This window comes from Monodelphis domestica, chromosome 4 (assembly GCF_027887165.1).
Source record: "Monodelphis domestica isolate mMonDom1 chromosome 4, mMonDom1.pri, whole genome shotgun sequence".
Classification (NCBI taxonomy): domain Eukaryota; kingdom Metazoa; phylum Chordata; class Mammalia; order Didelphimorphia; family Didelphidae; genus Monodelphis; species Monodelphis domestica.
This window is the reverse complement of record NC_077230.1, coordinates 266,776,653-266,802,850: the sequence shown is the minus strand read 5'-3', so window position 1 is coordinate 266,802,850 and position 26,198 is coordinate 266,776,653. Positions and strand designations below refer to the sequence as shown.

Below are 26,198 nucleotides of genomic sequence, written 5' to 3'. Positions count from 1 at the left end.
ATAATAGATTCCCTGCCATTAGAGAATTCATGTTCTAATGAAGGAGATCACTATTTTATGTAAAAAATTGCACATAAAAGATATGTACAGATTAAATTAAAGATAATCTCAAAAGGGAAATACTAGCAGTAGGACATGAGTGGTGAAAAGAGACTGGAAAAGGACTCTTAAAAAAGGTAGGATTTGAGCTGAGTGTTGAAGGAAGCTAGGAGTCTTAGAGTTGAGAGAGGCAGAGCATTCAAAGCATGAACAATAGCCAATGAAAAGTCACAGATGTCGTATACCATAATCCAGAAACAGCAAGGAGGGCAGTGTTGCTGTATTGTAGAGTATGGATGTATTTAAGAAGACTAGTAGCAAGGAACCAAGTAATAAAAGGCTTTAGATACCAAAGAGAGGATATATTTGATCCTGCAGGAAGCCACTGGAGTTCATTGATTAGGGGAGTAATATGGTCAGACCTACTTTTTATGAAAATCATTTGGACAGTTTAGTGGAGGATGGGTTAGAGAAGGAGAGACTTAAGGCAGGGAATACTAACCAGAAGGTCTAGGCATGAGGTGATGAGAGCCTGCACCAGGATGGTGCAGTGACAAAAGAGAGAAGAGGGCTTATTTGAGAGATGTGATGAAGGTAAAAATGACTGAATTGGAGTATGTGAGGTATATGAATAGTCAAAAGTGAAAATGAGGCTGTGAGGCTGGATGACTGGGAAGATGTTAGCTTTCTGGATTTGAATATCACCAACAGAGTACTGGTTTCTGGGATATAAATGATGATAATCTTGGAGAAGTAGTGATCCTTTCTTCTTAGAGTCTGCAGTCAAGGAAAGAAAGGCTTTCAGAGATTCAGAGGAAGGATAGGACCCCTTGGACTAAAACTGTGCAGAAGTTATCTGACTGGAGAAATAGAGGGAAAAGGGAAGGGAACAAGCATTTATTTAGCACCTATGTGCCAGGCACACTGTGCTAAACACTTTATGAATTTTATCTCAGTTGATTCTCTCAACAACTCTGGGAGGTAGATGCTTTTATTATCCCCGTTTTACATTTGAAAAAAACTGAGGCAGAATAAGTAACTTGCCCCAGGTCACAGAGCTAATAATTTTCTAAAGTCAGATTTGAATGTAGGTCTTCCTACTCTCCAGAACAGTGCTTTATCCACCTAGCTATCAACTCTCACATAGGTTTTGTCTGAAGAAATTGATATGGATGCACTGAGAATTCACCAACCAAATTAGATTTTTAAAAGATGGTCTAGAGAAGAAAGAATCGAGGGATCAAAACAAAGTATACAGATATGTAGTATGATCTTGTAAGAACAGGGTACAGGAGATCAGACTGAGCTAAACTGGGCAAGGAATGGTGAGGACTAGAGAAAGTTTGTGGTTATTTGTAGCTCAACTCAGGAACAAAGAGATAAAAGAAGAGACAGAACCTTAGCTTCAGATACATGGGATGATGCCAACCAACAACTACAAGAAGTCTATACATTTTTTATTTACTTGTGTTTTCTTTGGGCAATTCAATGACCTTTGCTTTGGTACTTTGAGGATGCAGAGGGCGGAGTAAAGGAGCCTTAGGACCCTTAATGAATTTGCCACCTATCCTAGCCTCATTTTGGGGTACCAAAAGAATAATATGAGTGCTGAATTTTTGTTAGTGGCATTTGAAAGATTAGGGAGAAGAGGAATAGTATTCACAGGACTAGAAGAAGAGAATTTATGTCCCATTTTAAAGGAGGGAAAGACAGAAATAGAGACAGAGAAACTGTAGAAATTATAAGCCAATAAACTTGACTTCAATTTTTAGGGAAATTCTTGAATTTTACACTTGTATTCAAGAAATCAATTTCAAAATACAAAATTAAGGAAAACATAAATAGACAACAGTTGATTTCCAAGAAATTTTAGTAGACCTCAAGTTTGATATGAGTTCACACTCTAATATTGCAGCCCCTTATACACATATTCTCTTGTGATATTCAAATATGAAATACTGGATTACTTGCTGTTTGGGGATTTCCCCTTGTCTTTAACCTTTGAGTATATATGGAATTGGAATGACCTAGAATTTTTCATCATTTTTCAGAATAAATCAAATTTAAGATTTTTTTAACTGTTATAAACTGATTGTTCCATAGATCTAGTTATTGAAATAAAAATTGTTAACACAAGATGGCAGTAAACAAATTTTTTAAAAATACTGTTTTAAATATTATGTGGTTCCTAAAATATAGTTAAGAGAAATTCAAAGGAACATTTGTTAAGTAATCAATGTTACAAATTAATGAAATTTCAAATTTACATGAAAGCTCAATTTGTGTACAGTTTTAGTAATTTAATTTTAAAAACTGGTTCCATAGTTATAAATCAAAATGCTTCTGCTTTGCAGGATTTTTGGATTAGACATATTTTTTGAAATAGTTCATTAAAAAAGAAATGCAGCAAAGTTACGGTAGGAATAGCAAATAGAAATTAAAATATTAATATTTCCTTTTATTGATAGTTTTCTAAACTGACAAATAGCTTTGAAAAGCTGAGATTGCATCAAATGAAACAATGTGGAACTCATAAAAAAGATGAAATTCCATTTGAATTGAGCAACATAAACCAAAAATTAGAGGTAAGATATATGTTCATAATTATCTTCATTAAAAATTGATTTCTGTGTAGGCTATTAAATGTACTATATGGAATAGCTTGCTTATAGATGGTAGCAAATTCCTAATCAGTCTTGCTCTGAGAATATTCTTCTTAGTGTGTATGTCCCTTTGATGAATTAAAGAAGTGATGTGATGTACACATCTGAATGCATCAAATTATTTTTTCTGAGCCTAAACAAAAGTTCTTAGAATCTTTAAATGTGGAGTGCACTTCAGAAACACCTCACTGAGTAATATTTGGTTAGCCTCTTGATGTCTGTGTCACCATTGGCTACTGAAATTTGAATGAAGACCCACAATAGTTTTTAGGACAGAATTTGGGTTGCACTTTTTTGGAGAGAGAGTAGTAGCACTTTACAGTGGTATATAGATGAATATATATCATGATATGCATGAATCAACACATTCTGTCCCCACAAAATATGCATATTTCTCTTCTACTTCATCAATTTCAATAAATACCTGGAGCAGTGACATGGCTAATGTGACTTCTCACACTTCTGTGTTCCATAGAATCATTGAGGACTTCTAGAGATATGATATATTCAAATTTTTGTGTGCTTCAGTTGAGTGTAACATATTTACAGAGATACTTCTAATACTGCTTTTCAAAACCAATGTTAACATAGTATAATCAAACTCTATAAAATCTCAGTGATAGGCTAAAACTGTCTGACCATTGCAACTCTGAAGTTTAATCAGATGTTGGTATAAACACCTGATACAGTGTTTTGCCTATTATGTTTTCCCCAAGCCAATGAATCATGTTAAGGTATACCAATGAATAAAGATCAAGCCAATTTAATTGTCTTTTTGTTAAATAATATTTTATGTGTTTTACATGAATTAAATAGATATAAACTACATATTACCTGAAGCAAAATCTAGATATTAGCTTTTTAAAACTTTTAAAAATTTGAACTTAATTCTGAAAGTCACATTTTCCCCATAGAAGTTTCTCTCTGGAATCATAATAAAATCTATGTAAACATGATTATATACAAATTTTCAACTTATATGCATTTATCTAAATGTAAAGCCAAATAAATTATTTCCGGAGATATATTTTTATCTTTGCTTGGAACTACTTACAAAAGTAATTTTTAGGACTGAGCTTCTTTGGGTTCAGTGTGAATCTGAATATCCAGTTTGTTTGGAAATACCAATTTGTACTATTTTGAGTGGAGGAGAGGTAGGGATTATTACCTTGATGTAGGGAATTCCTAATAAGCAAACCCCCAAAACCATGGAGTCTCTAACCATTTATCCTAGAATGAGATCCAGAGTTGGGCCCCTGGTTCTAATTTGGTTCAACAAAATATGTATTAAATACTGCAATATATAAAGGCACTTGGTAGTCACTTAGAAATACAAAGATGAAGATCACAATTCTTATCTTTAAGAACTTACATTTTACATTTTTATCCAGTGGGAGGAGGGAATAATGAAAAGGAGGAGAGAGGCAAAGTAGAACATAGGACACATATGCCCCAAATTTTGTTTCCTCTTTTCCCTCCTCCCAAGATAAAACAAAGCAAAATCACTTCTTACCTTTTGACCAGAACCCCATATTATAAAATCCCTGTACTAAAATCTTGACTATGGAGCTTAGTAGACTGAAGGAACTGGAAAGGATCTGTGGACTAGAAATAGTTTGGGCACTTCTTAATATATTTCATATTCTTATTCTTTTATACAGCCCTATATCATAATTGCTTAGGATATGAATCTAGCACAAGGCTAATTAGCTCCTATGCTATTCAAAAGCATGCCAGGGAATATAAAGTTTTTTCAAGGTGATTTTGGTTTCTTCAGTGAATTGTGATAAATTTTAGTATGCCTTGAAAAATGTGAAATGCTTAAGGTTGTCCTGCTAGAATCTGAGCTTGTATCCTATATCTAATATATTGTATTTCTAAATTATGAATATAATAGAGATGAAATGTGTCTAGATAAAATTAATGTAGAAACATCACATAATTTCTATTAAAGTAGAATCTTTTCTATTTATTTGAATGAAGACATAATTACAAGTTATCTTACTTTGACATTAGTGAGAGCTACAATGAGATATAGAGGAATGAGTATTAAATTGGGAATCAGGAAGTTCATTTTCTAGCAATTAGCTGCCTCCTCATGCACTTGCCTGAATACTTTAGGCATATCATGTCCCCTCTCTGGGTCTTGGTTTACTCATCTGTGCATTGGTATCAAGAGGCAGTAGAGCAGAGTAGTAGGAAACAATAAGTTAGACCAGACTTTAAGGCTGCTTCCAGCTCTCAGATTCTGTAATTCATCAGGAATATTAACATTGGAAAGAATCTAAGACACCAGCTACTTCCACCCCCTCATCTAATAAATGAAGTACAGAAAGCTTTTAGTTACTTGCTTAATATTAAACAGCTAGTAAGTGACAAAGCACAGCTCTTCCTTATTTTGTCATAATATATGCACTTAATAACTAATATTCATATAGCACTTTGATATTTATAAATCCCTTTACATACACTTGATCCCTTGTGAAGAACTAGAGATATTATATTATCCTCTCTTACAGATAAGAAACTGAGTCAGTGTCTTTCATACCTAGGTTCAGACTCCAAGTGTCATGAGGCTGAATGGTCATCTCAGAGAGCTTGTACACACAACTCCCCTGGAAACTTCTCAGAACTTCAAGGACAATACAACTCATTGCCAAAGTCTTTGGGAAAGGTGAATTTCCTTTATGCTTCTGGTCATAAGGAGGCCAAGCTCAAATGTGGCCAAAAGAAGCCAAGAAATTAATCATTTCCAAAGACCCAAGCAATAAGCTATATTGTCCCTGAAGCCCTTAGAAGTTTCATGGGGAGATCTGGGTGCATGCTCCATGGGAAAACCTCTCTAGGCTTTTTAAGCCTCACTACACCAGTAAGTATCAGATCCAAATCTGGGTCTTCAACAAAAAAACATTTCCCTTAAACTTTAGGGGAATGAGATGGAGATGGCTTCCTTTTGATCAAACTCTGAGTGCCTCCTAGATTTGAATACTATGCCTTGTAAAAAGAGTTTCTAAGAAAGTATCAAAAGCTAATTTAGCCATTTGGTTTTGTAATAAGCAGCTATTGTTTTGAATTTTAAAAAAGATCTATTCGTATCTGTTCAGAGCTATCATTTTTCTTACTGTAACATGTTACCTCTGAAAAAAGCACTAAATTTTAATGAGACCTCGTAAAAATTCTGTACTATTCAATCTAGAGATGGTTGATAATGGCAATGATTTGTGTTGGAACTTGTAGCTATGTGGAACAAAAACTGAGCAAATTTTATCAAACATCCAAAATAATTCATTGAAAACTGTGGAATACCTTGTTCTTTTTGTAAGTGTGGTCTAGCTTTTATTTTCTAACTCAGCATATCGATTCTACAACCAAATTAAAATACCACCAACATATGTTATAGTTGAACCAAATGTAGCCCTGATAATCCAATCATTTTTGTTATCTTCATGATTAATTCCAATGACTATGACTAAATGGACTGTGCAGCAAACGGCACCTACCAAGATAACCAATATAATCAGATTAGCCATGCTTCAGACTAGCCATTCTATGTCTATTTAGTCTATACCCAGACACAGTTAATATGGAATTTGTTTCTACCAAATCGTTGCTATAATTTTATTTCCAAATTTTTGCAGGAGATGTTTTAATTCTAGAAAGTGGGCACAACTCAAAATAACATGTCAACTTATTTATTCAATCCACAAATATTTATTAAGCATCTGCTCAACTACCCTACACTAGGAAGCACAAGAGAAATTTTTAAAAAGAAAGCACAGCCCTTGTTTATGTTAGCTTAATACCTGATTTATGGCTATTCCCAGAAAAAAATTGTTAAATAAATGAAACTTGTGTATGAATAACCCGGCTAATATATTCCCTCTAATTTTTTCAGGAGAGGGACAGATAATAATGCTCCATGAGCAGACAATATACTTTTCCAGTAAATTAATCTTTCTCCATTTAATGGCTCTTCCTATTCTTCCTACAAACAAACCATTATCTCCCTCATTCTTAAAAAAGTCTTAACCAGATTCTAAAATGCCTTCTAGCTACTGTCCTATATCTTTCCCAACCTTCTCCAACCAGCTAAACTACTTGAAAAAGGCATTTTCGCTAGGTGCCTCCTATCTCATTCCCTTCTAAAACCCTATCTCCTTTGGTTTCTTACGTCATCATTCAACTGAAATTTCTTTCTTCAAGAAATCACTTCCAGTGATCTCTTAATTGTCAAGTTTAAAAGCTGTTTCTAAATCTTCATCTTTACACTGATCTTCGAATCTTGAAAATTGGCCTTTCTCAAGGTTTTCCTGATACTATTTTCTTGATTCTCCTATATGTTTTATTGCCTTTTTTTTTTTGAGTCTCCTTTACTGATCTTCATCCATGTTATATATTCAGATATGTCTGACCCTGCAAGGGACAATCCTGGATCCTCTTCTTTTTTCTCTGTAAACTGTCTCACTTGGTGATCTTATCAGTTTCCTTGGATTCAGTATCATCTCTATGCCATCTAACCCCTGTCTCTCACCAATTGGTCACTGGACATTTCTTTTTTTCTGCCTTGAACTATTTTATTTTATTTTATTTTTTGAAAATTTTAGTTAGTCAATTTATAACATTCCTTGGTTACAAGAATCATATTCTTTCCCCCCCTCTCCTCTCCCCACCCTTCCCATAGCCTATGTGCAATTCCACTGGGTTTTACATGTATCCTTGATCAGAACCTATTTCCCTGTTGTTGATGGATGTTCACTAGGATGTTCCTTTAGGGTCTATATCCTCAACCATATCCCCCTCGACCCATGTAATCAAGCAGTTTTTCTTCAGTGTTTCTACTCCCACAGTTTTTCCTCTGAATGTGGATAGTGTTCTTTCTTGTAAATACCTCCGAGTTGTTCAGAATCACTGCATTGCAACTAATGGAGAAGTCCATTATGTTCGTTTGTACCACAGCGTGTCAGTCTCTGTGTACAATGTTCTCCTGGTTCTGCTCCTCTCACTCTGCATCAATTCCTGGAGGTCTGTCCAGTTCACATGGAATGGTTACTAGACATTTCAAAATGGATGGCCTGTAAGCATTTCAAACTCAACATTTCCAAAATAGAACATTTTATCTTCCCTCACAAACCCATCCCTATTCTGAACTTCTTTAATATTGTTGAGGGCAGCACCATACAGATACCATCTTGGTGTCATCCCAAGCCCTCACTTTCACTCACCCCATATATCCAATCAGTTGCCAAATCTTGTTTTTATATTTCCATGATAACTCTTACTTCTCCATTCCCTATGCTCCTCGAGTAATCTCCCTAGTTCAGGCCCTGATAGTCTTGCCTCATATCTCACCCTTTTCCAATCCATCCTTTACATACAGTTTCCAAAATAGTATTCCCAAAGTGTAGTTCTGACCATGTCAACCATTTACTCAATAAAGTCAAATGACTCCACATTTATTACCTCTAGGAACAAATATAAACTCCTTTGTTCAATATTTAAAGCTCTTCTTCAAAACTTGAACTTTCTGTATTACCTTTCTTCAAATATATTATTTCCCTCCATGCAATCTATGGTCCAATCATAACGGCCTACTTGCTGTTCCCCTCACACAATACTCCCGTCTCCTGTCTCTATTCCTTTCTAACAACTGTCCCCTATCCCTGGGATGCTCTAGTTCACTTCTTAGAATCCATAATTTTTCCTTTAAGATTTAAGATGAAATAACTATCCTCTACAGGAGGTGTTTCCACAACTCCTAGTTTCTAGCACCACCTCTAAAGGTTTCCCTCTCTCTATTCTATAGTATCTTCTAGATGCCAATTCATACATAAATTATTTCCTCTCATTAGAATGTAAACTCTTTCAGATTGCTTTTGCTTTGTAGTCTTATCACCGGTAATTAGCACATAATAAGTACTTATTAAATATTTGTTGATTATTTAAACAAGGAACTGCTGTTTGACCAAAGGAACTCAGGGAACTTGCTCCACATCTGTGTCTACTAATAGGAACTCATTTATTTTGTACCCATGCAGGTGGTCTGGACTTTGTACCATCCAGGAGCCTGGCCTTTAATGTGAGGGGTTATACCCCCTTTTCTTATACTTTTTGGCTTTATGATCTCCACTGTGATGCCCTAAAATTATTTACTTAAACCTTAAGTTTTGGTTCATGTCTCAGATAAAAAGATACTCCATGTGCAATATGAATCAGGTGTGAGGCAGGTATTTATTTCCTATACACAAAAGAAATGCTAAAATATACAAGTTAGAGCAGGCACTGCCAAGACTTAAGCAAACAGTAACTTATAACATTTAACCTCTTTTACAATAGGCCAAGAGGTTGTCATAAACATCAGGACAAGAAACAGGTTGTAGGAGGACTGAATAATTATTGCTATATCTCACTTTAGTTTTGTACTGTCCCAAAACTGTCCCATCCATGTCTTCTTTCAGTCCATGCCAGAAATTGAGTTCATTCTTTGGCCAGTAATCATCTTCTCCAAGAAGCACTAAAGTAGTTAGTTGCCTATATAGCTTTGACCAAAGAATCTAGGATTGTCCAACCTCTTGAACTCACAGAGTAGCTTCCAAGCCTGGCCACATCTTCCTAAGGATCAATACTTATTTGTTCATCTAAGAGTAAAAAAGAACAAACATAGAAAATGACCACAAACCCAGGACCAGGCTTGCATTAGGTTGGATATGGACTTTAGTTGCCATGTGATCTGAGGCTTTCCCTAACAGTAACAGCTCATGGGAAATCCCAGATGTGTGCACATAATGCCACCTGGAAAGTAAAAAGAATCAAGATTTGTGGGTAGAGACATTTTTAAAGGTCCACCTAGCCATTAGTGCTTCCAGTTCAGGTTCTGATAAGGGAGTCACATCATCAAAGTGCCAAGACTCACTCAGGGCTGGGAGAATGGGAGAACTCTGCTCACGCTCAGTGTAACTGCTGGCTACAAATGGTTGAAATCATAGTATGATTGAATGATTGAAATCAAAGTACGCATATTGTGACTCAGTTCTAAGAAAGTGCTTTGCCCTTCCATCTCACATAGTTTTTGTTCCATCTGTCTCTTTCCTTTCATTGGTGACTTCTTAAAAGGTTGTTTAAACCTCCATTTCTTAGATATCCCTTTATTCCTCAGACCTTTAAAAGTCTGTAGTTTCTGTACAAATCTCTATTGCAATGACTTTCCAAGACCATAAATTGTCCTCCTAATCACTAAATCACGTCTCTTTTTTTCCAATGCTCATCTTCCTTTACCTTTCTGAAGTATTTGTGTTAACATGGTAACTAAGGAAATTCACTGGACTCATAGAAGCAAGGGATGTGACCAGAATATTTTGTTGCAAGTAATTAGGCCACAGTTCTGGCACATGGAAGAAAATGTGATATGTATGTCTACAAGAGTCTCGTGTAATACAGCTCTGCTCAGTACCCACTCCAGAGTCAGTTCCTCTGAATATTGAACTAATGATGATTTAGTAATTCAGTAAGCCCATACTGCATATCTGTGGAAATATTCTGGGATGGATGGCTTCATCTCTCATACATTTTTCATTCATTATAGTTCCACTGACACCATAGAAACTGTCCTTCCCTTGTCCTATCAGTTTGGAGGAAGCAGTACAAGTTGTACATAGGCTCAGGGAGCAAGCTATTATGGCAAAAGTGGTTTTACTGCAAAAGTAGCCTTTTAATATAACGGTAGCCAGTTTTCCACTATTAGAGAAAATGGCACCCTTCCTTCACTTGAGTCTACTTTAAAATTGTTTCTCATCTTTAAAGTGCAGTAAAAGACACCAACAGTCTCTGAATCATTTAATCTAATATTTAAAACTTACCCAGCCCTCTCCTTGCTCCCTCCCCTTTCTTCCCCTCTGAGGATACAGAGAGTATAGAGTTATCAGATGTGTCATTGTAGAAGTAGAAGGCTGAAACATGCAACCAGTGACCAGATTGATATATGCTAGTGCCCATGGAAAGAGAGTTTATTACAAGGTCGCCAGTCAGTGCCTGTTGATGGTAAAGAAAATGTAATATATTTCCTGCACATTAACTTAACATGTCACAGAAGCAGTGTGGTACAGGGAGATATTATGGTCTTTTGTATGAAGTCAGAGGACCCAAGTTCAAATCCCAATTCTGCCACAACTTGGCCTTTGTGACTTTGGGAAAGTTACTTAGTCAGTTTGAGTTTTTAATTTTTAGCAAATAAATTCATTTATTCAAACTTATAACCAATAGAAATTTGGAAAGCTTTACAGAATCAAATATAGTAGACAATATACACTCCTACTGAAATGAGACACCTCAATCATGAGAGACAGACAGGCAGATGGAACATGGTGATCCATAAAATAGAATCTGTAAAATGAGAATGTTTGGTTTTGAGGGTTCATTCCAGCTCTAAATCTTTAATCATAAAAACCTAATTCACTTTAACTTTTCTGAGTTTTAGTTTCTACATCTATAACATGATCTCTAAGATCTTTATACTTCAGAAAAAATCTAGAGATCTAGTGAATAACCCAGCATTGTATGTGAAGAGAAGTCTAGCCTAATAGGGGATGAAGAAAAAATCATTTGAGATGGGAATGATAATACTTATTAATATATTGAATGTCAAACTTGGGGTTAATCTAATAAACATTTTACTGTTTATATGACATTACTTTGTAAAATCAACTTGGTTTTGATTTTGTGATCCTGGAAGTATTTATGGAGCAAGGGAAGAAAATGATTATTTTAACTCTATTGTTTGAAATGGTCAATTCAAGAACATTTTTAGCAAATAGAAAATATATTTGTATGTAAATAAAGGTATTAGTAATTTCGTTACTTTGTAATTTGCATACATTCGATCTTTTACTAATTAATATATCCTGTAAATCCAGAAAAATGAAATAAAGTGGTAATCTTACTAATTCAATAAATGTTAGTACTTGATGAATTTTTCTCAATAAAACTTTGTTTGCTTCTGCCTCATACTTTCCATAAAAGTGATTTATTGAATTCTTTGTAACTGACTTAATTGAGAGATTTTTTGGTGATTTCAAAATCTGCCATGTTTAAAACATTTTTACAAAAGGATTTTATTGAATAGGATTTCACTGGTTTTTAGACACAGTGGCTGTTGTCTTTTTTCCTACAAATATAAAAAAGAGATCTGATAATGAATCTAGGTAGAGGAGGATCATTTATGCTTTCTTTTACTTATTGGTGATCATACAAGTAAGTAGCATATAATTAAAAATATTAAGCACTTATTTGCTCAGTTCTATGAGGAAATCCAAGAGAAAATGAAATATGTTTATTACTTTTAATTTACATCTAATAGTTAAGATAAAATGCATATGTATATGTAAAGGAAAAGAGAATCATTTCTTCTCTACCTTAGATACACAAATAATTACAGTTCAAAATAGAACAGTGCAAAAGTAGTACAAAGTCTATGGGATCAATGAGAAGAGAGTAAGCACTTCTGGCTGGGTTGATCAGGGAGAGATTCATGGAGGAAATGTCTGATGCTGGACTTTGAAAGATGAATTTTCTCAGTGGGGAAAGGGACTAGTGTGTTTCGGGGTATGAATTCTCAGTATATAGCAGCATGAACAAAGGCACAGAGGTAGGGAAGTATGGGATATATTTGGAGAATGGAGCATTGGATTTTTGAAAGGAATAGCCAAGTGAAATAGTGTGAATTTTTTTTCAGTAGGCAGTGAGATATCAATGAAAGTTTTTGATGGGAAAGAAAAAAGACCCTGAAGTTTTACTTTTCAAAAAATAAAATTGTAATGACAGTATGAGTCATTATGCATTTTCCTCAAATTTATCATTTCACCAAACTTTTGTTTATTCCTTTTTTTTAAGGAATTTAGAGCAAAATCAAGAGAATGGGACAAGCAAGAAATACTATATGAGAACCATCTTGTTTCTGTAGATGCCCAACAAAAATTATTATCTGAGAAGTGTAATCAATTTCAGGTACAATATTTAAGCAGATCTTCTGAATTAGAAGACATTAAAGGTTAAAACACTATTATCATTTACTATCTAGGAAGTAATCAATTCATTTTTATACCACTGCTCCATGCTACTCTCTAAGAATAATTTGCAAAGAAGATAGTAACCTGTTCTAGGAGAGGGAGTTTTCCTTATTTAGGAGTTTTCTAAACTAATGAAATCACATTCCTGTGTCTATTCCCTATATAAAATAACTTGTGCTAAAAATTCCTAGGACACAAAAAGTCCCATTACTCTTTGAGATATTTTTCCATTTTTCTTGATTGATAAGATGAGAATATAATGGGAAAATAATATTATGGCAATGAAAATGCAAAATATTGATAGATGTTTTGAACATTGGAATTGGGATAATATTTAGATATTAAAGAGGAGAGCGAGAGAGGAAGAAGTCACTGGATGTCTCCAACTTTTAAGCTCAGGTAACTGACAGATGCTATCCAATTGGTACTATTAAAAGAAAGAGAACATTTTGAAAAGGAATTGATTTGGGCTTATATTCTGTCTTGGGGTGAGGAAGGGTAAAGAATATTAGAGGACAAGAAGCTTTATTTTTTACAGGGAAAACAAAAGTAATATTGGGAAATCCAGGTGGAAAAATTCAGGAAGCAATAGGATTGCAGATGTCAAGGCTGTGGGTATATAAATTTGGAATCATTTGAATCTGTGCTGATATATGAGATCTCTGAGTACTATCACCAACCAGACTTTGAAGAATAGCCACATTAGGTTAGCAATGGGAGACAGAAGAATTTTCAAATCCAGAATGATAAGAAACTATGAAGTCCAAGAGAGAATTTTGATAAGGGGTGATAAACTTCTTCCTATGTTGCAGGAAAGTTAAGGAGATGGTGGACTTTATGAAATGTAAATCTTTGTATTAGAAAGTCATTGGAAACTTGCTAGAATGAAGAAGTGGTGAGAAAATAAGCCCTGTCGACCTAGGCCAATGTTTGAGAAGTTGTTGGTGAAAACATGGAGAGAAATTGGAATGTGGGTAGAGTAGATAGCAGAGCCAAATGAAGATTTTTTTTTTCAAGATGGAGAATTTTTTTTAAATATTTGAAGCAGAGAAGAAGGAAACAATGGAAAGGGAAAGGTTGAAGAAAGAGGAGGGAGATAATTAAGAAAGCAAATTATCAAGAAAAGAGAAGGAGAGATAATAGAGAGATAGGGGCATTACCTTTCAAAAAATAATAAAATTATCAGAATATCTTTTCTAATACTTTTTGTTTTTTTTTCTTGTGCTGTTGTTAGTTTAAATTGGTTTTCTTTAATTTCTATACTTTTTTCTTGTTTTACAGAAACAGGCACAAAGTTACCAATCTCAACTAAATGGGAAGAAGCAGTGCTTGGAAGATGGCAGTCTTAACAACCCTGAAATTGCTCGGTTGACCTGCGAACCAGATATTAATAATGATACTGTTGAAAGAGATGAATTCATTATTGAAAAACTGAAGTCAGCTGTGAGTGAAATAGCAATAAGCAGGAATAAATTACAAGATGAAAATCAGAAGCTCCTTCAAGAACTGAAAATGTACCAAAGACAATGCCAGGTGAAGAAATGAATGTTTTTGTTTTAATTCATATTAACTACAAGCTAAATAAATAGTGACCTCAACATATTCTGGGATATAGATTGGGAGGCTACTTTTAGAGATCATGTGTGTATATGTGTGATATCTATACACACACACATTTATATATGTATGTATAGGCCATGCCATACTGCCTCTCCTAATATCTGTAGTTTGAGTCCTATCTATGATACATAGTCATTGTGTCACCCAGAGTGACTCATTTAACCTCTCAGTAAGTCAAGGAAATACTCTCAGAATGTAAGTGGCTGAACAGTTGATCCATATATTGACCTTGAACCTACTACTAATGAGTCAGGCATAGAGTGAGCACTTAATAAATATTCTCAGAGGAACTTTCTTACATCAAAGAAATTACAGACCTAATCAAAAAACAAAAACCACAAGAATACACACATATCTCTGTAAGGTGTAATCTAGTGGCCTCAAAACTGAGCTACTTTGAAAGCATATGGCTGACAGTCAAGTTTGGGGGGGGTTGTATTTGAGAGGCTGGCATCCATTAAAATTTTGTCTTTCTACCACAGATTCCCTTGAAATCAATGGAAAAGACATGTGGAATAATTTCTGGGGTTTATGCTGAATTTACTATTTATTTGTTCATTGAAATCACAATTTCTTTGAGATATGCAGCAGTTAGGATCTTCTTCTCCCTCCTAACTTCAACTTGGCCTTAGCCCAGCTCAGGCTCTCCACTTCTGGACAGCTGAGATTCAAAGACTGCTTGCTCTAGAGATTGCCCCAATATAAACATATTACCTCCTCTAGGACATTTTCCTTGAACTTCAAAGTCCCAGCATATTTCTTTGATGCCTAACCTCTTTGTCATTTTTGATAAGTCCCTTAGCTTTCTTAGCCTCCAACTGCTTCATTTGTGAAGTAGGGAAAATTGTGCTAAATGGCCGTGAAAGCCTCCTCATAGCTCCTGATCTATGATCTAGTCCATTTATGTCTTTTATCAGATGAGTATGCTGAGGCTATAAAAGAGTTTGTGAGTTGTTCAAGGTCAGTGCTGAGATTCAAACCCAAGTCCTCTGATTCCAGATCCAGCATTAAAATAAGAATATAATATAATAAGATATATATATATATATATGTATTTATTTTATTTCCTTATTTCAATCAACTACAGTGTGCCTTCCTTCCACCTTCAGTTGAGATTGAAGGAAAGATAGAAAACTTTTCTTATAAACATGTATAGTCAAGCAAAATGAATTGCCCCATTGGTCATGTTACCCCCACAAAAAAAAAATGTTTCATGCTTCATTCTGAGTCCTTTATCTTTCAGGAGATAAGTTTGGATCCAAACTACCTTTCTAGCCCCTTTATACTCTCCTATATTCCAGCCAAACTGGGCTACTCACTCTTCTTGGATTTTAAATGGTCCTCTAACCCTCCACTCATTCACATAGGCTACTCCAGTCCTTGGAATTCAATATTTCCTCACTTCCAACTACTTAATTTTTCAAAACTATTCCTGCCGTGCCCACTTGAAACATCACTTTGTCCCTGGAACCTTTACTGACCCTATAAAACTGAGTCTTCTGTTTTTCCTCATATTTTCCAAGAGTATAGGGATACTTTGACCTCCTTTATACCTATAGTATATCCCCCAATTGGGGATTATATGCCCATTACATTATAAACCCCATCACAAAAATAATAGAATCACTTAGTCGGAAGGAACCTCAGAGGTTTCCTGGTTCAAGTTGTACCTCAAGAAGAATCCCCCTGTCACATCCCTAACAAATGGCCATCTAGCCTTTATTAGAAGACCTCAACTAAGAGTAAAGCTAATATTCATGATAATTTCTCACATAGCTCTCCTTCTTGTCCAAAAGGACATCACAAGAGATTTTGTCAAATGTTTTGCCTGAAATCTTCATATTCAGTGTCCATAGCATCTCAGTGATCTACTAGTCTAGTAACTCCCATTTTCCACCATATAAGTCAATCAGTCAATCAACAAACATTAAGTGCCTGCTATGCGCCAGGTACTATGTTAAGAATTGGGGTTACAAAAGACAGCTTCTTATAAGGAGCTAATGATCAAATGAGGGAAACCTAAGAAAATATAGACAAGCAAATACAGATAACAAATATATAGACACACTACAAACAGGACAATAGGAAATAACAGAAGAGGCATTAGAAATAAGAAGGATTAGGAAAGTGTTCCTAGAGAAGATGGGATTTTAGTTGGTACTTGAAGGAATTAAGTTTAGTATAGCAGGACCTCAGGCCATCACAGGATTTCAGAGCTAGAAGATACCTGAGAGGCCATTTAGTTCAACCTATACCTGGCCAAGAAACTGTTCTATATCAGTACATAGGGGCAACTAGGAGGTGCAGTGGATAAGAGTGCCAGGCTTGAAGTCAGGAAGACTCATTTTACTGAGTTCAAATCTGGCATCAGAAACTTAGTAGGTATGCAACCCAGGGCAAGTAATTTAATCCTGTTTGCCTCAGTTTCCTTGTCTGTAAAATGAATTGGAGAAGTAAATGGAAAACTTGCTCTAGTTTCTTTGCCAAGAAAACTCCAAATGGCATTATGAAGAGTCAGGTGCAACTGGAACAAAAAAAACAAACAAACAAACAAACAAACAAAAACCGTTAACTCTCAAGCTAGCCCAACATACTTTGGGGCAGTTCAAATTATTAATAAATATTTCCTAACTTCAGGCAGAAGCAATGTGAAAAAAGTACAGAGACAGAAAAGTGTATTACATTTTCAGAGAAGAGCAAGGAACCCTGTTTGGCAAAGGCAGCACTTTAACTATTGCACCACACTGCCCCTCTCTTTTGCATTAAAATTAGATAAATCTCTAATCTTGAAAGGGGGAACAGTGTCTTATGTTCAAAACAGTTTTCAACCCTATTGATCTATTTACAAATAGGTACCCAAAAATGATATTTGTACTTCTTTAGTCATTTTCCTTCTAAGCTTATACCTTTTTAAGTTTTCACTTTTTGGTGCTCCTTAGTGTAGACCCACAACAAGCAGAAAGGCATTCATATCTATAAAAGTGGGGTTTTGATATGAAAATTTAAAATTACTGATCCCCATATTGCCCACTAGGCATATTAATTTTTTAACATTTTACTGTATTATTTATTTTAAACATTTTCTCTTTTTAAATTTTAACTTCCAAAATCTCTTCCTCCCTCCCACCACTTCCTGCCTTCATTTGAGAAAGCAAGCAATATGAATTCAGTTATACATGTGAAATCATGCAAAATATGTTTCTACATTAGCTATATTTTTTAAAAGGCAAGAAATTTCTAAAGTGAGAAAATTTTATTTTAATTTCCATTTGGTTATCTGTTCTCTCTCTGGAGGTGAACAGCATTTTTTAATCATGAGTCTTTTGGAATTGTCTTAGATCATTATATTGATCAGAGTAGCCAAATCTTTCACAGTTGATCATTATTACAACATTGTTGTTACTGTGCACAAGGATCTCCTGCCTTTTCTTACTTCACTTTGCATCAATTCACATAGGTCTTGACATATTTTCTTAAACCATTCCCCTTGTCATTTCTAAGAGCATTCCATCACAATCATATACAACTTGTTCAACTTGTTCAGCCATTCCCCAGTTGATGAGCATCCCCTCAATTCCAATTCTTTGTCACCACAAAAAGAGTTGTCACTCCTCAAAAGTCTATTTTGCTTTTAATCACTGTGTCCCTTAAGCTATCCTCTCTTTTTTGCTTTGAATGTTTCTTAGGTTGACAACTTACTCAGTTACTTTGAAACATAAAGTTCACCATTAAATTTGATTGCTAATTGATATTCCCTCTTCATTTCAAAATTGCTTTTTTCTATCATCAGTTATAGTTATATATTTTTCCCAAATATCAATTGGCTTGAAGCACTAAAGGGTTAAAGATATAAGAATACCTGTGTCATCCAGTTCAGGAGCTGATATGTAGTATATACAAGACTTCAGATTCTATGAACCATAGATTTGTTGGAGAGGGGAGTGGTAAAGAAAGAGAATGAATAAATGATGAAAAGAATAATGAAAAGAGTTTCCCCTCTTGAGGGGAATTGGTCCATGTTCTGGCTGTTTGCTTTATTAGCATTTAGGAGACCTTCCTTTCAAATCTCATATGGCCCTTAAAACCAAAGTCTTCTTCCCTTCTCAAACAATAGTTAGCAAGGACCATATGATTGATAGTATGTACATAAAGATGCTAATATCAAAGTTTACCAAGTTCTCCCTAGAGAAAAGAATAATGAAAATATAAATGGTGTCCTTCATATACATTCTGATATTGGAGGAAGCTGAGATTTAATTAGTTTCTTGAATAACAAGCTTTTTTGCATATCTTTCCAGGTTTCATCCTTAGTAGCATTTTTAGGATAGTCATAATTTTTGTCAACCTCTCTTAGTTAAGCCTTTAGTGGCAAAAATCTAGTTACAGAAACTGGGTTGAAAGAATTCTTAGGTTCATATCACAAGATGAGGCACTAAACCAAGCAGGAAACTGGAATGTTTACCTTTAAAAATGAAGTTCAAAGAAAGTCTTCAAAACCTGTCCTTTTCAAGACATAGATAAAGATGAAAACACTTTTAAAAAACATTCTGGCAACATTGACCCATATTTCTAAACTACATGATTGACCCTTTTCAAAGAACATCATCTCAGTAAATCAGTTCTCTTAGTGAGTAAGGTCTTTCCTATTTGAGAAATAAATGTATCTTTTCTTGACTTTTGGTCTTTGGCAACCAATCAGGGTTGCCAATTCAGCACAATTCCCTTATTAGGTATTATTCCTAGGAAACTTATTTTTCCTCTACTTCCTCTATCTAGCATCTGTTCCTTAATCCATCTTTGCCTATTCTTTAACCTTTCTATTTCTGGATTAGCCTATATTTTTAGTCAGAGGATCGTCAAATTTTGTTTTTTCCTTATTCTTTTCTTATGTCTTCCCTTAGCTATCCAAAATGCTCCCAAAAGATTGGGATGAACAACATTTGTCCACCAAGCCTAGCAAATAAAGTACTATATAAATACACATTAGGAGTATAATATTTGTTGCTAAATTGCTTTCATATATATTTGAGACTTTAGTTTGGAGGAAACCCAAGCCCCAACCCCACTCTCACCCTAATTGAGGATAGTGTCTCAATTTGCAATTATTTTTATAGAGGGGACACCTTTTGTTACCAAATAGCCTTCTTTTTACTGTTGCCAACCTTGCAAAGACAAAGCCTAAATTCTGTGTTTTTAACTATCTTTAACATCTTTAAATTTCTCCCCTGGGTATTTCAAACATTCCCTTAGACAACTCTGTCTGTGGTTACTGGTTGATTATTAAATAATAATGGATCAGCAGCCATAATTGGTTGTTTTCTATATAGCAATAGAGCTGGAATGGAAGGAAAATAGCTAAACCTTCTTTTTCTACACCTCCCAGAGTCCACATCTAAGAATATACATAATCATCATCGTGAAGACATCATTTTATAATGCCTAAACCTTATTTATTATCCTCAGTCATTAGATTTAATGAGGGTGTCAGTTGCTCCTTATAGGATTATACCTAGTTTTGATGATTAAGAAAACAAACCTACAAGTCATTTTGCTCTTATACTTTCCCCCTTCCCATTCCCCTTGGCAATAAGATTCTGTTATTCTTTGATGATGAGTTTGCAAAGTATGAAATTCCTGCTGCAATTTCAGCAAAGTATCTATCTGGTGGTCACATTCAAATCGATTTAAGCTTCCATTGTATCTAACATTCTGTTTTTCAGGTCGATTCATTTCAGAATTGTCACCCCTTCCTCTTACAGTGGAAGACAGACATTATGACCTGATTTTGAACCTAAATTGGATTCACAATTTGAACTGATATTTATGCTTCATTCATGATTTCTAAATTGACATTTTTGTAACAAGATCACCCTCTGAACAAATTTCTTTGAAAATATTAATCTTAAAATTTCTGTTTAAGCTTTCAATAATCTTTGTAACTGAGAACTGAACAAAATCTTGTCACATCCATAGAAATTATGTTGAGTTGTATAACATTCAGGAATGCATGATATATTTCCAACTATTGTGAATTGTTAACGCTAAAACTGTAAGGATAGATTTTAGTGTTGACTTAAAATCTAAGTAAGTGGTCGCCATGGGAAATTCTGAAATATGAAAATACCCAAGTCAGTTGGGATTTATGGAGATTTTAATTAATAAAGAAAGAAAGAATTAAGGGAAGGAGAGAGAGAAAGAGAGAGAGAGGGAAGAGAGAGAGAGAGAGAGAGAGAGAGAGAGAGAGAGAGAGAGAGAGAGAGAGAGAGAGAGAGAGAGAGAGAGAGAGAGAGAGAGAATTAATTTAAACTGCTCTGGCTCAGGCTGAGCCAAGCAGTAGTTAAAGGCCTAAGCCAAAGTGGCCTCCCTGAGCCTAAGGGAGAGAGAGTCAGTCTTATTACTCACCACAAGACCATCTCCAAGCAAGCTCCAGTCCTCCACTGAATCTGCTGAACTCCAATTTCTCGGAACTGACTTTTTACCCTTCCTTTTAAAGAAATTTTCTCTTATGTCACCTCCCCTAAATTTTCACATCTACCAATCACAGTAGACGCTTTTTTACAGGACTGCCCATTCTTAGTTTTCACCACTCTTTAGTTCACACCTTCTCTGGTTAGATTATATCTTCTGAGTACTTCACACCTCTTTGTTAAGCTTGCCTTTTGTAAATTACTTGATCTTTTGTGATTAATTTAACCTTTATAGGTACTTAACACCTTTTTTTATTAGATCTAAAAATAGACCTAACTTAAGGTTCTAGCTTTACTATAAGGTATGAGTTAGAGACTTTCATTGTTCAATCAGGAGTTTACAACTTTATCTTCCCCTAAGGCACAGTCTGAGTAGGGTGGAGTAATTTTAAAGGTTCCCAATACATTCTTAATTCTTGTTAGATCAAATATCTCCATTGTTGCTATTTGTTACAATAAGGGAATAGCTAGACCAAATTTTCTAAGGTACAGTCTGAGTAGTTTTTAAGATTCACAGAATATTTGGAAAAGAACATGCTATATCTGAACAAATTTAATATGTAGAATTTTAGCATTGAAAGGGTTCCTGGAAATCAGTCATCTATTTTATTCAATCCTTAAGTGAATAATAATATCTTCTGTAAAACCCTAACAAGAGATCATATAACTGTTATTTGAAGGTATCCAGTGATAGAAAACTCACTGTCTTCCATGGTAGCCTGCCCATGCCTTCTTAAGGCCTATGGAGGCTAATGAAGGGAAAAGTGGTAAGAAAGGGCATGCTCCAGCTGAAAAGTTCAAGTTCCTAGCAGCAATAGGGGTAAATTTTCCAGCTGATAGAAAGCACTCAGGGGATCAGCTGTGGAAAACAAATAAACTCACTAAACAAACCCTCAAAACACTTCACCCTTTCAATTTTCTCCACACATTTCATCTTATGACAAAATGAGATTATATTCTTGTTTAACCTATTATTCTTTCAGCCTAAAACTTGGACCTTGCTTTAAACTAACCCTGCCTTTAACTTTTATTAAGCATTTCTAGTTCTAAAAGTTTCTTGGCTTTTTCTAGCTCATCAACTTGTCTGCCCATTTCCTGGTATTGATTTAGTACATATTTCTAACCCCCATCTACACTGGGAGTCCCTCCCTATATTTTTAGGGAAATCTACCTACCAGTTCTCCCAATAGAGGAGATTTATTCAGCACAGTGGACTAGGGTTCTTTCCTGAACAGAGCCCCATTAAGGACCAGTATAATTTTGTTACATCATCCCCAAGTTCTCCATCCCCAAAGATAGAAAACTGAAAACTAATGAGCTTACTACAAGAGTAGATCAGAACTGTGGTCCAAAATATTACTCTGCAGCTTGAACTTGACAACCTATGGCAGGCAGGGTGATCACATTGAATATGATGTCTGACTGCCAGCCCACTAGGAGAGAACTGAGCAGTTTGCATCTGCCCTTAAGGAAGTCTTTGGTTGAATGATGGGTTTTCCTGGACTCCTAACTGATTAACTGAAACTCTTCATTTTCTGGAGTATGCCCAGGTAAACATTTTGATATCCCACCTAACATAGCATGCCATCATTTGGGTTACTTTCTACATGATGATTGGTAAGAACTTTCTGACAAACTTCCAAAGTTTTCTGCAAAAGCTATAGAGTTTTTTTCCATGTCCTTCTTTGTGCATGAAAACCAATCAAAAATCCACTGTAGAAGAGCAGTAGGAGAGGAGAAACATGGTGGAAACATGGCTACAGTTTCCATGTGCTAGCTTAATAAGGCCTAAAATTAGCCATATAAACTGTCAAGAACTAAGTCCAAAGGTAAAGACCTGAGTCTCATTAAACATGGTACCCAAACTGATAAACACTTCAAAATGAGACTTAGCAGAGACATCACAGAAGGGACAGAGATTCATTGTGGTTTGCCCAAGCACCATTTAATAGTGTCCCTGGCCAATAACACAAGAAAAGACAGATGAACTGCAAATTTTTTCACTGAGGGAGACAGTAACAGAACCAAACCCTTCACTTTCGTTCCACCCACCTCAGAATCCACTTGTTTCTGATCCTAAACCAAGAACTAAGGAGAACATAATCTAGGTTCAGACTCTTAAAAACTCAGGAACCTCCTCTAACTCTTTGAGTGTAAAACTAGATTAGAAGGGAATAAGAGCCATTGCAGCTCCAAAAAAGATTCGTGAATATAGAAACCAATGTTCAACTCTAGAATCAAGACTGGTAAACTAAATGAAAAATTGGTCTTCTAAGTAGAAAAGGCAAAGGGGTCCCAGGAATACCTCTTCAGTCTGGCTGAGAAAAAAATGGAATGGACCAAACAAATGAGTGAGATCTGAAAAGGCCAAGAGAAATCATGACTGCTACTTCTTCTGAAGGTTCATGTGGGGACAAATGATACTTTCAGAAGAAATCTAGAAAGTGATGTTAGAATTATGAGGTCCCAGGGAAGAAACTGAAGTCCTTAGGACTGGGGCCTCTGAACTTGTTTTAAAGATGATAGGTGGGGGGGGGCAGCTGGGTATCTCAGTGGATTGAGAACCAGGCCTAGAGACAGGAGGTCCTAGGTTCAAATCCGGCCTCAGCCACTTCCTAGCTGTGTGACCCTGGGCAAGTCACTTGACCCCCATTGCCTAGCCCTTACCACTCTTCTGCCTTGGAGCCAATACACAGTATTGACTCCAAGACAGAAGGTAAGGGTTTAAAAAAATATATATTCTGAGACATTCTTAAGGTTTTACCACACTGCTTAAAGTGGTCCAAGATACAAAAAAAGGTTAAGAACTGCCTTCTAAGGGAATAAGTGGGAATTTCATGATCATTACTCATTGAATACAAATATATTGGATATAGGAAGTGAATAGTTGGTTAAAAAGATCTAATCAGAGAAAAGGATTTGGATTTTCAGTCTATGGCTTAAAATACAGGTACTCAACTAGGAATGCAGTGCACCTAACAAGGGCTCATAAGACCATCTTTGCTTGGAATCCTGCAAATCTAACCAAAAGATATTTTGATTAAAAACATTTACTAAACTGCATTATGTAAAGCACTGTGTTTGGCCTGTTGTTATATGTAATAAATTCAACTAGCACCAGGTAAAACAGGTCTGCTTTCCTTCTGCTGATTCTACAGTGTATTTGCCAGGACACCACAAATAACAGGCAGATACCTTGGTATAGAATTCAGAATACCAACCACCACCCCATCCCCAACAAACCACTTCTCCAAGCAGTATCATAAACAGACAGTTCTTTAGTCATCAAGCTGGTCTTGACAACAGGCACAGGACCTGTCTTCTGAGGCCCAGCTGTCCACTTCCAAGGAGAGGTCATTCTCCTTCCTGCCAGGAACAGAGACAGCATTCATGGGATGCTTTTGGCTGCAATCAAGGTCGTATGACCCATCTGTTGGATGCTTAAAAGGAAGTAGTTACTGTGACAATAGGGCAAGGGGGCATATAGGGTTATTCATGACCCTCCATAATATCATGTAGTGATTCTCAGGGCCCTATCTTAGGTACATTAGCTGTTTGTTCATTCCTATTTAGTGAGGAAACCTCTCAGGCTATTCCAACCACTCCTAATCTCTCTCTGTCCCAAACCAGCAGTAATGATGAAATTTTTCACTAAGCAGCTGCCCTCTCCATACTGTGATTCCATTTTGGTAGTTGGAGAAAACCTCATAAAATTTATGGTTCACTTAGTCCAGTTCCCCCACAGTAACTAAGAGGGTTCAACTTTTCCTCAAGGAAATTTTCCATATGCCTGATATCTTCTCCCACCTTAGGATGTCCTAATACTTATGACTTGTTTTTTTTGGGGGGGGGGAGGTTTGCCCCTCTGTTTCCTGGCATCCAGTTTAAGTTTTAACCTTTCCACTACCGACCCCCTTTTCCCTCATTTACTCCAAACCAGTAGCCAACTGGAGGAGACCAAGAAGTAGCACACTAGAGTGATACTTCCATTAACATGTCTCCTGTCATTAGAAATGCTTTACCTCAGTATTGCAAAGTACTTCATTCAGAATACATTTTTTTTTATCCTTTGACCATTTGCACACACCCACACATATTGTGTAAAAAACTGCCTGAAAGAAATGGGGGCAAGCAAGCACAGAATGAGACAAAATCAAGAGTCAGCATTTGGAAGCAATCTTGAATTTGAAATTGGGAGACCTGAGCTCCACTCCCAGTTGTGACTTCTCAAGGCCTCTCCTCATCTATATGTGGAGGGTGCTGGATAAAATGGCCTTTGAGGAGCCTTCGGGTACTGGGTCAGTGGTGTCAAACTCAACGACAAAGAGATTTCTGCTGGAAGCATATTGACTTAGAAAACTACTAATCAACATTATGTTTTATTGAATTTTTGTTTGTGTAGTTAAACATTTCCCAAATACATGTTAATCTTGTTGCTAGATACACTCAAGAGTCCTACCATTGACAGTTTTGTTCTAGGGAAAGAAAATGGAAGAGAAAAGAATAAATAATTATGTTTCATTATTATCTTTCAGTGGTAGTTAGGTGGCATAGAGGAAAGAGTATGGGACCCAGAGTCAGAAAGACTCATCTTCCTAACTGCAAATATGGCCTCAGACACTTACTGACCCTGGGCAAGTCAATTAGACCTGTTTGCCTCAGTTTCCTCACCTGTAAAATGAGTTGGGAAAGGAAATGGCACACTAGTGTTTTTGCCAAAGAAAACCCCAGATGAGGTCATGAAGAGTCAGATGTAATCAAATAACATCAACTTTATGTTCCAGGCACTATGCTGGACATTTTTATAGCTATTCTCTCATTTGATCCTCACAACAACTCTGGAAGGTAAGTACTATTATTATAGTTAGGGAAACTGACTTTTTAAGTGAAGAGAGTCACACTGTTCGGGTCTGAGACTGGATATGAACTCAGATTTTCCCGTCTCCAGGCTCTGCACTCTCTCCATTGCATCTAAGCTGCCTATAGACCTAAAATCTTATTATCCTATGACCCCCAAGTTTCTTAGAATTCTGAGCCAACTATCCTTTGTTGCACACACCCAAAATGCCTAAAATAATCAAATATATAATAATAAAATCCTATGTTAAGCTTTACAAGCAAAAGATCAAGTTGGACTGAATATACAGTTTCTAGATTAGCTTTTTTAAGAACCAGTAACTTGAGTAGTAGAAGAGGTTTTCATTCATTCAGAGGATCATTGGGTTGAGAGTTGGAAGGGACATTAGAACAAGTGAAACTGGAAAACAAAGTGCATGACTCATAGGGTGGTTGTGAGGTCCAAAGAAAATTTACTCAGTAAAAAAAAAAAATCATATACTATTTACAAATTA

At 35.8% G+C, this 26,198-nt stretch overlaps 1 protein-coding gene across 9 annotated transcripts in view; it reads left to right on the top strand.

Moving 5' to 3' along the window:
- Nucleotides 1-26,198, top strand: part of DEUP1 (deuterosome assembly protein 1) — a 209,489-nt gene that overhangs the window by 57,856 nt on the left and 125,435 nt on the right. For all 9 annotated transcript variants that reach the window (XM_007495030.3, XM_007495031.3, XM_056794508.1 and 6 more), the window contains exons 6-8: nucleotides 2,508-2,624; nucleotides 12,585-12,698; nucleotides 14,042-14,293. In XM_007495030.3, coding sequence (XP_007495092.2) covers nucleotides 2,508-2,624; nucleotides 12,585-12,698; nucleotides 14,042-14,293 — 483 coding nt within the window. The remainder of the gene's footprint in view (nucleotides 1-2,507; nucleotides 2,625-12,584; nucleotides 12,699-14,041; nucleotides 14,294-26,198) is intronic.